Source organism: Plectropomus leopardus, chromosome 6, assembly GCF_026936395.1.
Source record: "Plectropomus leopardus strain MGB_pleo_1.0 chromosome 6, ASM2693639v1, whole genome shotgun sequence".
Classification (NCBI taxonomy): domain Eukaryota; kingdom Metazoa; phylum Chordata; class Actinopteri; order Perciformes; family Serranidae; genus Plectropomus; species Plectropomus leopardus.
In genome coordinates this window covers 4616686-4635159 of record NC_142181.1, presented here as the reverse complement: position 1 = coordinate 4635159, position 18474 = coordinate 4616686, and the positions used below count along the sequence as shown (strand labels likewise).

Sequence of the window (18474 nt, the reverse complement as noted above, 5' to 3'; positions counted from 1 at the left end):
AATTTTCCCCCATAATTTACAAAGAAATCAAACCAATTTGCTCAGGTTTTAAAAGGTTTAATAGCTTGTGAAAGGCATCTAAATGCAGCAAATGCAACTGATGCCCACACAGGTTTCAAAGGGTTAAAGACACAACGGCATCTAGTGGATTTTTTTAGCAAAACATACCTCAACCAAGTGGTAGAGATGACTCAATCAGCTGAATTTGACACATTTTTGATCAAGATATAGATATAGAAGATATAAAATGAGCTCTAGACCGAACGTTTGAGGTTTCAGAGACGTTTTTGAAGCGAGAAGGAGGTGGCGGGATTAAAAACGTGTTTCACGTCAACATCTGGAAATAAAAAATCTTTTTTTATTATTCTAAGCCACATGTGAGCAGATCATTTAAATTTATATCAGAAGCATAATCCGCCTGAATCACCTTTTCATTCACTGTTATTCTCACGCAGCATCGCCGCTGGTTCTGTCATAATCTCATATATTTTTAGAAATGGGCGTTTCATTGTTTTCCCTGTTCTCTGAGTGAACAGTCATTGTAAAGCCAGCAGCAGCCTCGGGGTGACTGCGCTGCTCAGAGAACGACGGCAGAAGCGTACGATTTTGGGCGGGAGGGGGCAGAGGCGATGATTCAGAGGACGAGTCGAAGGAAAGAGAGAAAAGATTTTGATTAAAACGGGAAAAAAAGAAAATGAGTGCTTTTGAAGAGCTCAGATTAATTTCAAAACTTCATTATCTCAAAGTGTGTTAAGTACTCGCTGCTTAAATATTTGATGACTGAAGTTAACGCTCCAGCTCAGTTTTGAAAAGTGCGAGCATGTGGGCTGCTCAAATTCAAAACAGACATTATACGATTTGGAACGAACTGAAGTGAAGCCAAATAAGACAGACTGGAAACAAGACAAAGAGAAGAGTCCTCATTCAGACTGAGGATAAATATTCATTTTCTTCAGCTGCTTCTTTAAGCACGATTATACGGGTTTACTGGCTCTGTGGATACCAGGAAGCGGACAGGAAACGGCCTCGCACTGCAGAAAGCAGCGAGACAACATATTAAACACCACAGGACACAAATCAGCTGGGAAATTATCGACAAAAGGAGGGATTTACAGTGATGACAGCACGGGGGCAAGAGGAAAACAAAAACCAAACAGCAGCTCTGGGCCTGCTCGGAGAATGTATTATGCTTTAACCCTTTGAAACCTTCATTCAGAGCCATGAGAAAAGGGTGAGGAGCAACTCAACTAGAAATGGGCCAAAAATTTGCAAGAAATTAATAAAAAGTGATGAGAAAATTACCTGAAAATAAGAAATTAAAGAAAGAAGAAACAAAAAAAAAGAGAGAAAATTATTGTAAGAAAGTGCTAAAAAGTAAAAGTAAATTAATGGAAGTTTTAATGTGAAACTAAAGAAATGTCCAGACATAAACCAGTTTAAAATTATGTCTAAAAACATGATTTTGACCAGATACGGTGATAAAGAGGGGGTTTGAAAATCACTGAGTGTTTACACGGGTTTCTGTTTATTTATTTGGTTATTTATTTATTTTCCTTTTTTTTCTGTAAATAATAATGAAAAATGGTAGGTATTTAATATTGAGTATTTGGGTCTATGTATATATTTAATCAATTAGTCAATCAATTAAATGAATAAGGAAGCTTGTTAATTATAATTCAATGACTTACGGAAAAAATAAAAATGTAAATAATGTAAAGCATTATGTATTTGACCATTTCTTTTGCTTAATGTTTTTTATTGTCTGCAATTATTAATTTTTTTTGTCTGATGTTTTTTGAGTAATAACTTCTCTCTCTCTCTCTCTCTCTCTCTCTATATATATATATATATATATATATATATATATATCTAAAAAGAAATCAAACTGGTGGAACCCTGCAGGATTTTCTTGTCCTTCACTGACGTTAAAATATAAATTTAGATCAGGACTAAAAGCCTCCCCGCTTGTTTTTGCCTGCTGTTGAGACGAAGCAGGCGAGGAACAGACAACCTGAGTCGACATTCAACTTCTCTCTCTGCCGGCTGTGAGAGCGCAGGTGGGAGGCGGCCAATAAATCCATCGCCACAGCGGTCACAGCCAGCCAATCAGCAGGCGGCAGACGGACGTCAACAGAGGCGGACAGACAGAACAAGATGTCGACAAAAGCAGACAGAAAGTAAAACGTGTTATTCGAGGTGAAGCCTGATCATTTGTTTGTGTGTGCGGGCGGATAACAGCGTTATCAGTTTCCATGGCAAACAATGTTGAGGTCAAGCAAAACCTCAGCAAGACCTCGTTATTTCTCCTCCAACATTGTGAAAATTAAATGAGCCATTTGGAATAAAACAAATGCAGGAGCCGGAGGAGGCGGACAGGCAGGCAGTTGTTTACTTGTTGGTTGTCAGTCAACATCTTGCTTGCTGAAGCTTTTTGGCTTGCTGCTCCTAAAAGTCAGTGCATGCTGCATGGAGCCTCTCCAGCTATTTTATCGACTTCAAACAGTGAGAGCAATAGGGGCGTTGAAATTAATCGTTTCTAAGATGCATCTCGTGGATGATTTTGCATCAATGCAGTGACAGCACATAATCGATTATAGCCACGTAACGCTGTGTTTCCCCTACAATGTTACAGAGCTGGCGGTGCACCAGGCCAACGAGACCCCCCGCCACGCCCAAACGATAACGAGGTTTGCATAGGACGGAAAAGTACACTGTATTTTTTCCCTTTAGGAGGTAGAAGCAGACTTGCAAAAAGTAACAAAGATAAAGGTCTGCACACAGGGAAGCTCCCTTCAAAGGATTTTATTCGAAATAAGTGACGTTTGGAGCCAAAACGCTCTTCATCAGACTTAAGACTGGCTCGAAATGTCACTTTTTACGCAGAATCAAATCCTTTAAGGGGAGCTCCCCAGAGTGCGGACCTCTATCTTTTAACATTTTGTTTTATCTTGGATCCAGCACCCACGACGGGATGTGCGTGTCAAATTTTTGAATCCCAATATTTTTGAATCTCAGAAGCAGACCTGCTCCTATGAGACTCAAGTTTTTACCTGCCCAGTTTTTTTCGTGCCCAGAGTACAACTTCAATCGAACACTGACGGGAAAATAAAGCAAATTCCTTCCCAAAGATAATGTCTCGTCTTTATGCTGCTAGATGTGACCCCGCTCTGTGAATATATGCCGTCACACTGTTTACCTCACAGCTTTCTCTGCAGGGGGCTCAGACCCTGGCTGCACGGCGGAGCGGAGATCTGCTGGCTACTCCGCACGTTCAGCTGTGCAGCTGCCTCATTTCAAACCACTGAGTGGACGTGCTGAACACGCTGAAAGGAGCTGTTGTTAGGCGGCCAGACAGCGAACAGTAAGCTCTGTTAATCCTGCTTTGTTTTCTTGATTCACAACCACAACTGCTCTTGTTGAATGGACAATAACAAACTGCCCGCCAGTTGATTTACATGTTAAACTCTATATGCTCCTTCCTTAAGAGCAATGATGGCTCATTTCAAGTGTCTTTTTCTCGTTTTTAGTGATGTCAAGTTCAGATCGGATCCAGAGCCCAAAGGCCCAGCTGGGTCTGATCACACCCCCAGTTTCTGTCAGATGTAAGAAATAAATCTGGAAGTTTGAGAGCCACTCTTTAAGGCCACGTTTAGACGAGAACGACCCAACTAAACAGTGAAAAGTCTTTTCTTTGCATTTAAAAAAAGATCTGTGGTCAAATGAGAACGATGCTCGTGTACACAGATCCACAAAAACAGCCGAAAATGTTGTAGTATGCATACCAGGCTAGTAGCGGCGTAATTTTGTAATGACACACCACAGACATCGCCATTCTCACAGGATCCACGCATTGCCAGTTTACACGGCGACAAAAAGGGGTTACAAAAAGGAAAAAAGATGTGAAACGCTGTGGCTGTCAAACACTCTGCTGTTCTACAGTCCAAGTCATTCACTGCATTTGGTTCGCTGCAGCGCTTTCTTCTTTATTATCATTGGCTGTTCATGTTGTGGTGTTGACATTCTATCGACTACATCTCATATATCAGTCGAGGAAAAGTTATACCGTGATTGATATCATTATCGTTTTATCGCCCAGCCCTAACTTTAACCTGATGGTTATAGAACGTCATCACTTCATCACTTTACCTTATTAGACATATATGTGTATATGAGTCCAAGTGGACGTTTGTGCCATATTTGAAGAACTTCCCCCAAGGTGTTGTCGAGATATCATGTTCAGGAGGATTGGAAACACAGACGGACAAACTGAAAACAAAATGCCTCTGGCCACAGCTATTGCAGGCGCAGACACATAAAGAATCTAGTAATTATTTTCAAAGGATTAAGTAAGTGCAGTATGAAGTAATTTCTCCCTTTCTGTTCATTATCTTTCTTCTTCCAAAAACAGATGAGTCATACTGTGTGTGACATTTAGTGGAGATTAACTCCAATTGTGGGAGAGTATAATAAAAAACATTGACTAATGTTACAGTTTTGGCTTGATGGCGATGCAACTGAGCCAAAGAGATTATGGTCTGACACACAAGATCACTATCATTTTTATTTTTCAAAATAGTGTGCTATGACATTGTTTTGACACGCTAAACCATGACCTTTTTTTTTGATATTATACTTTGATTTTTTTTTTCAATTTTTTGACAGACTATACTATGACATTTGTTCCTATATGCTAAATTGATTTTTTTTTTTTCAATTTTTATTGACACGCTATACTTCACTTATTATTTACTTATACTTTTCTGGTTTTCACTTTTTTGGAAACTCTATACTATGACATTTTTTAGACATACTATGACTTTATTTTTCCAAGTTCTTTGACATACTGTACTTTTACTTTTTTATTTTTTGACACATAATTCTGTGAGTTTTTTTCAACATTCAAAACTATGACATGTTATACTTTTTTCCATTTTTTATGGGCATACTGTATGATAACATTTGTTTTTTTTTACATGCTAAACTATGTTTTTTTTCAGTTTTTATTGACATACAATACTTTTTACACGTTTATTGACATATTTTTCGACATGTGGTACTACGACTTATTATGATTTTTATTTGACATGCAAAAACACATCTTTAAGTATGCTGTTAAAAAGAAACATAAACTACAGTGAAATGAATATACTGAACATACATTCTGCATGAAATTCAAATGATGAAGAAACTCAATGAACACGGAAATTTTAGGAGTTATACTGACATTAAAAAGAGATTATTAGTTATTCTGAAATTTGTTGCTTTCTGTCTTCAGAAGATTTTGTCGTATCCAATAAAACATTCTCCTCATGTTACGAGATCGTACAATTAAATGTGAACTAGGGATGCACGATAATATCGGCACATCATCGGTATCAGCAGATATTGAATTTAAAGTGAAATATCAGAATCAGCCAACATGCTTATTTCTGACAATATCACAAACTGATATACGTATATGTAAGCGACAAAGTGAACGTGTACAAAACAACAACCCTAAACTGAAGTATTTTTCTTATTTTCCACAATGAATGAGTATTACATGCACTGAAAAGCATTGTGTTTTATGTTTCCACGTTTGTGGATTTTGATTTTGTGTTATAATATCATTCAGCTACAGAAGAGACTTGATCATCGTTAAAATTAGGTGGAAAAAAAGTGGATATATCGATATCGGTATCAGTTATCGGCCAAATAGGTTGTTGTGTCATTTTGGATATAAAATCCAATAACTGGCATCACTGATGTGAACCATCCTTTTTCTGCAGCCGAAGCACACAAAGCTAAATCTCTCTCTCTCACACACACACACACACACACACACACACACACACAGAAAGACAGACATTTTTTATTACTATTAGGATTTCTAACTTCTCCTGAAGGCTTTAGGAACATGTGTAGCTGGAGGTCAGACTGAGTCGTGAGCTGTATTCCTGTGTGCCAATATCTGTTTCAGTTACAGCAGGTTTAATTAAAAACCTCGTTAACCTGTCTGCCATTTACATCTCTGCTTTATGACTAATCAAAGCTGCACAAGGCGATCTGTTTAATTTAAAAGTACCTTATTTTTGGGGGCTTCCTCTCACAGTAGGACTGTCTGCCTGAGTCATAAGTGCTACCTGAGGACCGCTTACCAAAATATAATTATGGTGTTTGTTGTAGCTATTAGCAAGAAATATTCTCCAGCAACATGAAATACTGATTAAGTGCTTAAAATATCTCATTTTCTCCGTTTGAAGCGACTGACAGCTTCGCAGCCTCCACCCAAACTGGCTCCACCGATTAACCATTACACTGTCTGCATCATTATCAGACTCATGCTGCGTGTTTGGAAAATTAAAATTAAAATCTAGCAGCACTACTGTCTTTTTTTTGTTCCATGCATTCTTCTTTTTTCTTTTTCTTCATGGTTAACCCCTGGCATCCCGGATCAGGCTGTCGCACTGGATGGGCAGACCTTGTTGGGAGCCATAAGGACACAAGAGTCTGATGCCAGCAGCAGCAAAACGCCCAAACAACCAGAGGGAATCTTCAAAGCAGCTGCTGATTTTAATCGACTCATCCTTCAACTCCAAAGATGTAGCAGGATCGAGGACAAATGAAATTTTGTTTTTAAAACTTTGTTTAAAAATGATTCATAAATCTACCTTCTTATCCGAGCGATAATAAAAAGGCGAGCCCCTCAGCCATTTTCTGATAAACTTCCATATGTCCACTATATAACACAGTCCAGTCTGTCTATACATAAACATTTTTCATCGTCTCTGTTGGCTCTGGGAGAGGCTGGCGTTATTAGTATGGAGATATATTTATGTGTGTGTAGGGAGGGCATTAATGGCGTGCGTTTCATGCAAAAAGATGATTCAATCTTGTGTGTTGCCCTGAGACTCGGAGTAAATGGGGCCCGTCTCTCCTCTGGCTAATCACTCTGCCTGGAGTTCATGACAGCCTGAAGTGCCGACTGCAGCGCTGCATTGATTAAATCTCACCCACCGGTCCAGAATTACTTAAGATAATTACCAAACTTATTTCCATTTTTCATCATTTAATTCCATTACAGGTGAGCCCCTGCTTTAACGGCAAATTTTGGAGCTGGCTGTTCGATAAAAAAAACAAAAGCAAGCTATAAATTCTGTTGACTGCGAAGGCGCTGACACACACACAAACACACTCGGCGGGGACCCAATCTTATAGCCCGTGTTGAATTGTTATTTCACCCGTCTACACCTGCGCATTTGTCTGCAAACTTGTTTGTAGAGGAGGTGACACCTGGTGTTCATGCTCACAGCTGAGGAGTGGAGATTTTGGTTTCCTACTGATCCTGCATTCACGCAGCAGTGGGAATCCTCTCTCCAAATGTGTCCTGCTACTTTTGCATTTCTCCACCATCTGCTCCCACCAGGATGCATTTTATAGGTTTTGGTTGGGCAGCATCACACAGAGAACAAAAAAAAGCTTTTTTAATCCCTTTAAAACGCAACTTAATACGGCGATTATGATACAAATATGTTTTTATTTAAAACTATTTACTGTGTGTAACATATATGGTTGATTACGGTTGATATATGTAAAGAATAGATATGTAACGGTGTGAAATTTTCATATCATCAATAGTTATCGATATTATTGTGTTATTGTTAAAATGTGCTAGAAACGTTCTGATACGCACACTGAAATCATTTCACAAAATTTTGCATTAAACACAAAGATTATAAGCAGCAGCACTTTGTACTTTTGCAACATTCAAATAATAACACTAATGCAAAAAACAACATGAAAGCCACATTTTCAGATGCAAAAACACAATGTCCGATGTCCCTATGTAAATACAAACAGCTCATTCTTCAGTTACAAAGACTCAAAGATTCTTATTTTGAGGTGATTATTCACCAAAGAAAACAAACTTATTATATGATATTCCATTTCTGCCCATATAGCCACCTAAATACGACACGCTGGACCTTTGAGAAGGCAGATGCTTTTAAAAACAGCTTCAGAGGGACTGCAGGTGCAACGCTGTTTTGCATTAATAAAATATTTCATATTGAGAACAGCTTCAAGATTTTGAAGTTAATTCTTTTCTGGCTGCACTTAACAGAGCTGAGGAACATGTGGATTAGCTGTTTGTAGTTTTCCACGGCTGATTTGCATATTGTGTAACACTTCTGTACATATCAAATCCATCCAAATCTCCATTTTCATTTGGCTGCAGATCTTTACAAGACGTTTCTGCATAATGCAGGGGCCAAAAGGAGGAGTGGAGCGAAAGCTCACCGCCGCGATGCAAAGTGAATAAAAACGAAACAAAACTTCAGATGCCGACTCATGGAGCAGCATTAAGCTGTGATTGGCACTGGAAGACTCACTGAAAGCCAAACCACATAATTCAAATATAATTTGGGCAATAATTTATGCAAAAAGATGGGGACTATGTGACAGACAAATGGCAGAAAAAGGCACTGAAGGTGACACAGAAGGAGCTGATTACATCTCCAACTGTGTCGATCAGACGGTGAGAAAATGAAAGGGACAGAGACATCAGTGGATTTTTTCGCAGCACCCAAAGGGGCAACAGATGATGACACATTGGTGACACACTGAGATGTTAACGAAAACAGAGGACACATACCGTAACACGCACGCACACAGAGACACTCACCAGGCCTGAGGTTTCCTCTTCAGCAGGCCCTGTCTCCTCCACTGAGAGTGCGGGCTGAGATGGTAGGTCAGCTGACGACAAACCTTCTCCATCGCCCCGAGAGAGTCGCCCTCCTGTCGGGACACACAGAGACGGAGACACACAGACGATCAGCTCAGTTACAGAGGACCGCCAGGTGATGAGAGCAACCTTCTGGTGGGATTCAGCGCCAGGGGCGTAGCACCGAATTCTTGGCCCTGTGCATCAGCAGTCTCTGCGGGGCCCCCCACACTTCCTCTCTTGATCCAGACTTATGAAAATCCCCAAATCCGTCACCAAATTTACTGCACTGAAACTTCCCCGAGAAGCACTTATGCAATCCTCTCTGTGCAATATAATGCATACGAAGTATGCACGTGAGGTATATGTTTTAAAACTATTTTATTTTGACTATTTATTTATCTTATTTTTTCTTACGCCCTTGTATTCTATTTAAGACCCGCTCAGGCAGTGCAAATGAATTTTGTTGTGTTCATCGGTACAATGACAATAAAAATATTCTATTATGTTCTATCCATTTTTCTCATGATTCTGGGACAAATTCAGTTTGCTTTCTCTTCCCTCTCCGTCCTTCTTTCTTTCTTTTCCCCGTTCTTGGGGAAAGACATGACAGTGTGGACTGGTTGTCCTGCAGCATAAGCACGCACTAACGCTTAGAGACGAACCCCAGTGCAGGGGCGGACTAAACCATTTAGCGCAGCAAAGGGTAGCCTGGTAAGACCATCCTGATGATGTGACTTCAATATTCTGTTGAACTCTCTGTATCAGTCCAGACTCTCCGCCGCTCCAAACACTTTCAAGAAATTTAAAGCCAATCTGAGCCAATCAGAGATCTGCACCATAGCTGACAACGTAAGCAGCCAATCAGGGACTGTTATGGCGGCTCCTGCAGCAACAACTGCTGACTTTAACATTAGTAAACACAGAAATAAGAAGTCGATAACAACAATTAAACATAAACGCACGGATGCACTTGCTGAGTTTCTCGGAGGAAATTACTTTTTTTTTTTTTTTTTTACATTTTTCTGTCTGGACTCAGCAAAGAAAATTTCATACTCAATACTCATAGTCTGATACGTCATTGAAAACGGACGTATAATTAATCACAGTTATATTTATGTATATTTTTGTCCAAGCTGTGATTTCTGTATTCTGAACATTATCTGGAAAAAATGTCATTTTGCAAGATTTCATGAACCCATGAAAATAATAACGATAATCGTGATACAGATCACATTCAAAAAGTTTTAAACCGATGCAGCTAATTACCAAGTGATGTGCCATGTATTGCATTTATCTGCAGAAAACGCCTTCAGCTCACAGAAAGGTATTTATTCATGTCCTTCTTTCCTCTTTAAGACAAATGTCCAAATGAAGGTGGTAAAATAAAATCCTTCATCACTCAGCACAGAGGCCGAAAAGAAAGACAATCCAACCAAAAAAGGTGATATATGTGTGTTGTACAAATGCACGTATATGTAACAGGTAGATGATTTTCACGAGGTGACGGGAAAGGAAGAGGAAATGTCACGTACGACACGACATCCTGACAGAATAAGAGAGTGCAGCGAAGTGTTACAGCAGCAGCAGACAGCAGAAAGACACGAGATAATCAAAGGATTTGAGGACCACTGGAGCAGAGAATTAGCAAACACCTGTCAACCTTAAGTTTTTGATTTGACAGGACACACTTATAAAGTATGTACACACACACACACACACACACGTGGTGCGAAGCTGGGGAATTCAGTGTTTCAATGCTGTGTCTATAATCACTCCCTATTTGCAACTCGGTGTGCAACATTACTTTCACTTTGCACCATCAAGTGCCTGAATCGTGCGTTTACGCTCCGTGTAGTGCACTTAAACATGATTAAACATGAAATGAAAATTGTTCCGTAAAAGCGTGTACAAGACCTTCCCCGCGATGAAATTATTACCCCCGGCACTTCCTGTGACTGACATCGAAATTACAGTCATGTGAAACTACATTTGCTGGTTGTGACGTGAAATAACGACGAATCATAAACGTCCTGCATCTCAATTTACTCCTGAATGTAATGAACCCTCAGAGTTTTCATCAATGAGGGGAACGAAGAACGATTTAGTGACGCAGCGGCTTCATCTCTACCCGCCTCAATGTCACCACAACCCTTTACTGTACCAGTGTGTGTGTGTGTGTGTGTGTGTGTGTGTGTGTGTGTGTGTGTGTGTGTGTGTGTGTGTGTGAAATGCATTAATTCAGGTGGTGAGTCAGGTTTGCAGGTCCCCAGTCTCCAGTCTGAAACAGATGGTGAGGGGAACAAGTGCTATCAACAAAGACATTCAGTTCCCTAAACTGTGAGGTACCACATTGTTACAGGTGTGTGTGTGTGTGTGTGTGTTTTGTTTGGAAAAACACTGAAGGGCAGAAGTTGGACAGTAATCGAGAAAAACTATTTTCTAGCAGACAGCCTTTGTGAAAGTGGATGAATTGATACCCAGAGGGAAACAGAGACAGACTTCTTCCACTTCTTCGGATGCCAAATGATTATTTTTCTCATTCATCAAATGAAATGAAGCGATAATGATTCCCGGAGAGAAACTGTGAAGATGTTCCTGTAAAATGTGTCCGTGCAGTCAAATGTTACAAAAGAAGTTGAGGACACATTGTATTTATTGTGTAAATTTACATTTTTAGATTCATAGTGAAGGAACTCATTTTATTTCTCATTTATTTTGCCTCGGCGCTCAGCTCTGCTGCGCTGCTGAATCTAAAATCTTTCCCTTTTAAAAAAGGCCTTTATAATACTTTATTTATGGCTGCATTAATTCATCATTGTCATTTTTTATTATTATTTTTTAAATTTTTTAAAATTATTTTTTATTTTCATTATTTTTACAAAAAGAAGTTGAGGACACATTGTATTTATTGTGTAAATTTACATTTTTAGATTCATAGGGAAGGAACTCATTTTATTTCTCATTTATCAGCTCTGCTGCGCTGCTGGATCTAACATCTTTCCCTTTTAAAAAAGGCCTTTACGATAAATATTTTACTCATGGCTGCACTCATCCATCAGCTACTTTCACGTGATGTTAAAAAAAAGTCGAATTATTGCATTAGTTCGGGGGTCAGCAACCTTTACAATCAAAAGAGCCATTTTTGACTAAAAATAATTTTAAAAACCTGTATGGGGCTACGAAACTTTTATTTGAGCCTTATAGTTAACGTAACACAGCCTATTAAGTCTAAATAAGTCTATCAACATTATTAATCTAAATAAGTATTTATGAATATGTTTTACAACAATGTGGCTTCTCCACAGATACTATTTATGAGTATTTGGTACTTTAACTTTCTAGAGTTGGCAGTTAGAGCAAACAAATCTTTTCACACACTGTTAAACACTTAGTAAAGTTTAATTTAATTATTCAGTGGGTTTTCTAAAAGTGGAAAATGTAAGCATTTATTTAGACCTAGACCAGAAAAATAAATTAACTAATTAATTAAAATGTGAAAAAAAAAATCGTTTCCATGATTTCTTCTTTTTTAATTTTATTTCCTATTCTGATGTCATGATTTCCTAAAATCCCACAATACTGTGCTGTTTCAGAGTTTTCCCTAAAAGGCTAAAAAGTTATATAACTCGCAGTCTGATGAAAACCTTTTAGGAGACAGCGGGTAAACTCAAATATGCATGAATGTCAAGCTAAAAATACAATGTTCTGCTTGCAGAAACTGACATTTTAAGGTGTTTATTAGACAGCTGTGTTATATTCCTCTAATTATGTGACAATATAACTGAAGCTGACATATTTTAACAGTTTTAATTTAACCAAAAACTAATATTTTAGGCTGTTATTTTTAATTTTAGAGAAACACTTTGGACCTAACTTGTGTTTTTTTCTTTATCTGAGTTGATTTTGATGTTTTGCAGCGACGCTCTTCAGCAAAGACAGGCGTCATCGTGCCAGTGAGGATTCGTAAATTGCGTCGTGTTGGAGTGAATACGAGAGCACGCTCGAGTCGATGAGGAGAGCAGCTGCAGCATCCGGTCGGAGCCTCGTTGCTTCCCTGCATCCCACTTTCTCTCATCCCCGTCCTTTTTTTTAATATTTCGCTATTTCTTCTCCTTTGTTTGCCTTTTTCTCTGTCTCCGTCTCCCTCCCTCTTCTCTCCTCGTACATTATTGATACTGAACACATCTATGAATCTCTCCAGTCTCCAGACAACTCGTGACCTCTGTCTCCATCCCTCTGTCGCACCTATCTGTCAGCGTCATCTCTGTTTCTTTCCCTCAGGCCAGCCCGCTGATACAGTTATTCTGCACAGTACAAATGGAGCCATTACTTTAGAGCTTTTTTTTTTTTGCTGCATGCCCCTTTACGCTCTGGTAAATCACTACAAAACTGTTCGTCCATTCTGCAGATGAATTGTTTGGATAATTAAATCGTATTGCTCTCGATTCGGCGGTCAGGAGGTGCAGGGGGACACCTGGCAGACAGCTGAGTCACAGTCAAGGCGCTTCATGAGCTCTGCAGGAGCGAACGTAACACAGACGCGGATGTCTGCTGTGTTTCGGGGGCTGATCAGGACGTACGTTCAACAACTGAAAGTTACATAAGGTGGAGTTTCTTAAAAACAATGTCAGTAATTGTTAGAGTGAACGCTTGAACATTAACCAAAGTAACTTACAATAAAAAGTTTGTTTTAACACGTACAAAAGTAAAATTTAGAAAACTAGAATTACCGCCACAGCATCAGTCAAGATGCACTCACAGTTTACATCTATGTGTGACAAAATATTAACGTTTCACACACACCTGTCCCCGTCAGCACAGAAGATCTGAACAATCGGCACAGTTTCCATTATTGGGGCTGATATTTGGCATTTTGACGGTTATCTGTATCGGCATTTTATTTGAATGATTGCAATAAAATTGATTAAAAAGTGCAAAGAAAAAGTCAGCATGGAAGGAACTCTTTACTTTATAAAACTTTAGGGAGCTATTTTTATTTATTCATTTTTTAATTAAAATGTTCACTTGACTTTATTTGTAAAAAAGTTGTTGGGAACTTGCTGTATATGATGTTGAAAGTTTCGGTTTTGATTAAACATTTGCTAAAGCCATTTAAACACAGTTTTGTTTTGGAGTTGACAAAAAGATTTTCATTTTGTCGTAAAAGCTTATCAGTTCCAAATATCCGTTATTGGTCTTGTTAACCGCTAATAATCAGTATCGGCACTAAAAAAACAGTATCATAAGTATGTTTGGTTAAGAAATTGAAATAATGTAAAGGACAAAAATTTTAACGTGCAAGACAGCTGACTTATTTTCTACGCAATTTCTCTTCACTTGCAGCGCGTCATCATCATAATTGATGCAGGTCGTCTGTAGATGCTCGTGAAGCATTAACACTTGTAACATAAAAATCATTTTGCTGTCAAAAACACACTCTGAGTTATCGACTTGCATAGGATTGCAGCATAAAGTCTCCACGTGCAGCCTCAACATCAACACTAGTAAGTTTAACCCTTTAGCCACGTGACCTTCACAGCGGCGAATCAGATCCAGTATAGAAGAGCTGGACAGAGCTGACTGACTCATATCTGACATGTACTGAACTGTCAGTGTCAGCCAGGGAAAGCTGAGCAGCGAGCAGTCGAATTCACACGGACGGATGGAGGGAATGTCACAGAACATAAGTGAGAAACAGAGATGACTGAAAAGGTGCAGAGAAGAGACAGAGGAGGTGTGAGATGGAAAGAATAAAAGAGGTAAAAGACGAAGATAACAGAGAGAATCACAGCAGCTGCAGGGACAAAGCAGCAAAGTTTTCAGCTGCTTTAGATTCACAAGTCACCCCGCTCAGCTGGAGTCACAGTGCACTGATTAGACCTTTCACAAACCCTGCGGAGGCTGTGTGTGTGTGTGTGTGTGTGTGTGTGTGTGTGTGTGTGTGTGTGTGTGTGTGAGACAGCGAAGAGAAAAGTGAGTGAGTGTGAAAGAGAAAGTGAAAAGGAGGTGTAGAAGCATGTCTGCATATGTGGTACACGTGTGTTTGCAAGAGTGATTTCATTATTTTTTGTAAAGGGAGTGCATGCATGAGCAACTGTGTGTGCAAGTGTGTGTGTGTGTGTGTGTGTGTGTGCATTTTTCTACCAGCAGAGTGACAATTAGTGGGTTAACAGGATGTGCTGAACTGAAATTGAGATTCTTTTCCTAAAACTAACCGTGTTAGCTCTGTGGTAGGTGACGCCCTTTCCTCCGGGCCTGACGCAGCATGTTTTACACAAGTCGTAATGATATTAATTTCCCCTTCAGCATCACATCAGGGGATATTACTAACTCATCAAATGATGGCAAAACCACGACGGTCTCCACCCCCAACTGATTAGTGTTGTTAGATAAAACTGACTGGTGTGGTCACAAAGGCAACTATGCAGAAAGAAAGTCAGTAGGCGGGTTTCCATTAACCATTAACCATTAACATGAATTGAAATTGAGAATATAATATATGCCTAATGAAAACATTATCATTATTATTATTCATATTATTATTATTATTACTATTATTATTATTGTCATTAACTAATTTATCCATATGCCTTTTAAAAATAACAAATCAAGTAATTTTTTTTGTAAATAGTGACTTCTTCCAGTGTTTTTGAAAGAAGTCCAGCCAATCAGCTCAGGCTTCAAAGGGTTAAGTCTCTGTAAGCTGGAAATAAACAAGCAGCTTTCCAATTTATATATTAATAGCATTTGTAAGTCACAGCGCTGCTCTGTGGTTGCAAAATGTTATTGAATAATCACAGTCTGGGGCTCTGCAAAAGCCCTGTTTTGTGTGTGTCTGTGAGAGGCAGAGCTGCATGAGAGAAGAGGGAAAAACGAAACGCCCAAATGAATCTCATACTCAATGTTTGCGATAAATTAATTTTACACATCGCATGTTATATTTCTATTTAAGCTCCACCACACTGTACATCCATCTATCAATCCATTAATCCATCGACTATATCCGATTTATCACTCACCCTTACCTGATGGGAAATCCATTAATTTTCCTTTCAGAAATTGATTTTATCAGATAAGGACACTGTTGCCATGTTCTCTCAGTGGGTCGGTGTTAAATATTGCAGGGAGGAATAAAAAAGTAAGATATGATAACAGAAAGTCGGGAAGACAGAGACCTGCAGGCGACAGGTGCTTCAAACCAACAAACCTTTCGACGCATCATCGAGATAAACAACACCTTTTACAGCGGCGTCCTCTGGTGTACAGAGACGTGCCATCATGACACACACAAACGGTTTTATTAACATAACATGTCCAATAATTCAGCACAGTGCATTATATTAAGACCACTAAATCCACTTTCTAATATTGAACTTAAATTAAATGACACTTTTGTTCTGTTTTGATTGAATGATGTATATAATGCAGTTTGAATTAATATTTACTCTAGAATCGATCGATACCACCCGGGGCTGTCTATTGACTGGATTGACTGCAATCTAATTACAAATGAGTGAGTGTGCTTTATTATTGATAGTAGCAGCGTTATCCAGGGACTCACAGGAGTGTGTTTTATGAATGATGTATGTGTAACAGTAACAAATAAATACAATCACTGCATACCTTGGATTAAAAAAAACCCTTAGATATTAAAAAATAGAATATTTTGCTGCTGTGTTTGTTATAAAATCACTTTATCGTGATTTTTTATCGCCCTGAATGGTCCATAAATGAAGAATAAAGAGGATTAAATCTGATGCAATGAATGATTATATTTCTATTTATGTCCCACCACACTGTACATCAATCTATTAATCCTGTCTATGGTCTCAACTGGTTTTCAGCCTCTGTTTATTGGTGGAGACGCATTATTATTAATCCTGCAATGTTTATATTAACCAGGCGTGAGGCAGGTTTAATCAGTTCTCCGGACAGTGACAGTAAATGTTACATTGAAAATATGATTTGTCAATGAAAACAAAACCTGAACTGAAAAAGAAAACATTGGCATTTAAAACACTTGCATTTGAAAAAAGTTGTATTGGTAATAAAAGTCAAATAAATAAATAAATAAATAAAATTTGTGAATTATGAAGTGTTTTTCGATTTCCAAGTTTTTTCTCTGTGTCTTGTCTTTTTTCAGTGGCAGTTTTTATTTAAAACGATGGTTTTTAGTTTCAACTTGCTGTCACTGTTTTGGCGTTTTGGAGGTTTAAGGGGCGGGGCAATATGTCCATAATTAGCATATAATTTGCATAGCGAGGAGTTCCCCGGCTCCTCTCACCTCCCGCTCTAAGATGAACGTTTACCGTCACTGCTCTGGCCCCACAGACTGAAAGACTGACTGAAACATGTGGGAGGACATCCGTCTAAAGTCACAGTGTGCATCCTGTCACAGTCAATTTGCAACAGTCCGATCACAGATGTCTCGGGCGGCGTTAAACCGAGGATGCAGCGACAGTGCTCCTGCAAAAAAGCTTTGGGAGGGAAGTTGTTTTGGTGGAACATTTGCAGGTGGGGAGGCATGTTTGAGCACGTAGGCTGGTAACTCGGAGGCAAACAGCGCTAATCACTGAAGAAACTCAATATCTTTTCATAGGATTTGTGAAGACGCACATTTACCGTGAGTTCTGATAACGAGCCCGATATCTTCAGCATGCTGTTATCACAGGAAATGTGCCAAATTAAGGAGGTGAGATGGTGTTTCGTGATTCTTACCGAGGTCAGAGGAAAAAATCGACATGCATTCCTCAAAAATAGATTAAAACATTTATCGTCTCAGAAATGTGTTTGTACCATTTACGGCAAGAGGAACGATGTCATCCACAGTTTAGGAGTTATGATCGCAGATTTTTATAGTAGATATATTAAAATGCAGCCAGCACTGTGTTTCAGCACAATGATTCATATAATTACACATTTTATAGTAGTTATTCTGACGATTTATACAATTAGTTAACCCTTTGAAATCTACGAGTGATATCACTTTCCTTTTGCTGCTTTCAGAGTATTTGAACCTTTGATCTCTGTGCAAAGTGGTGTGATTTCTTTAAATCACACCACTTTCTTTTTCAATTTCTTTACATGGGGAAAAAGCAATTTGGTAAATTTCATGAAATTAGTAGATTAAGAAAACTATTTAGTTAGAAAAAAACATCTCTTATAAATATCATTATCTAATTTTTAAAATTATGTTATTATAAATTTAAAGCACTTTTTCCAAGTCTTGTTTGCCTTTTTTTTCCTTCACTTACTTTTTCTTGTATTTTTTTAAATTTAATTTAATTTTTAATTATAAAAAAATATATATCTTAATGTAATTTCTTGTAAGTGTTTGGGTCATTTCTTCATGTGTTGCTTCTTCCAATGTTTTTGAAAGAAATAAACCCAATTTTCTCAACTTTCCAACAGTTAAAGTGTGACAAAATATAGATTAAATTGCCTCTGCAGAGGGAGATGATGAGACGGCAAAGTCTGCTTCTCCCCCGACTCACAAACAGCTTTCTAAATTAGCATCCCTACATGCTACAATTACACCGGGCCTTTTATTCCTATCTTGATCTCCATCACTCCTCCTTCCTCCCAGCATTATTCATCCACTCTGTCCTCTCCCTCAATGACACACTGGGCCACATGAATGAACAAACACAAGGCGCTGTGCTTCCCTCAAGGGCACACACACAGCCGCACAACCACTTAGAGCACTTCCGTAACCTAATAGTGTCAGACAAAATGAGTCAGATCATCTGATAGCAGCAACCAAATGAATC

General features: G+C 38.7%; 1 protein-coding gene across 1 annotated transcript in view; it reads right to left on the bottom strand.

Moving 5' to 3' along the window:
- The window catches only part of lrrc75a (leucine rich repeat containing 75A), a 60659-nt gene that overhangs the window by 23426 nt on the left and 18759 nt on the right, over positions 1–18474 (bottom strand). Inside the window, exon 3 of the mRNA XM_042487240.2 lies at positions 8663–8775. Coding sequence (XP_042343174.1) covers positions 8663–8775 — 113 coding nt within the window. The remainder of the gene's footprint in view (positions 1–8662; positions 8776–18474) is intronic.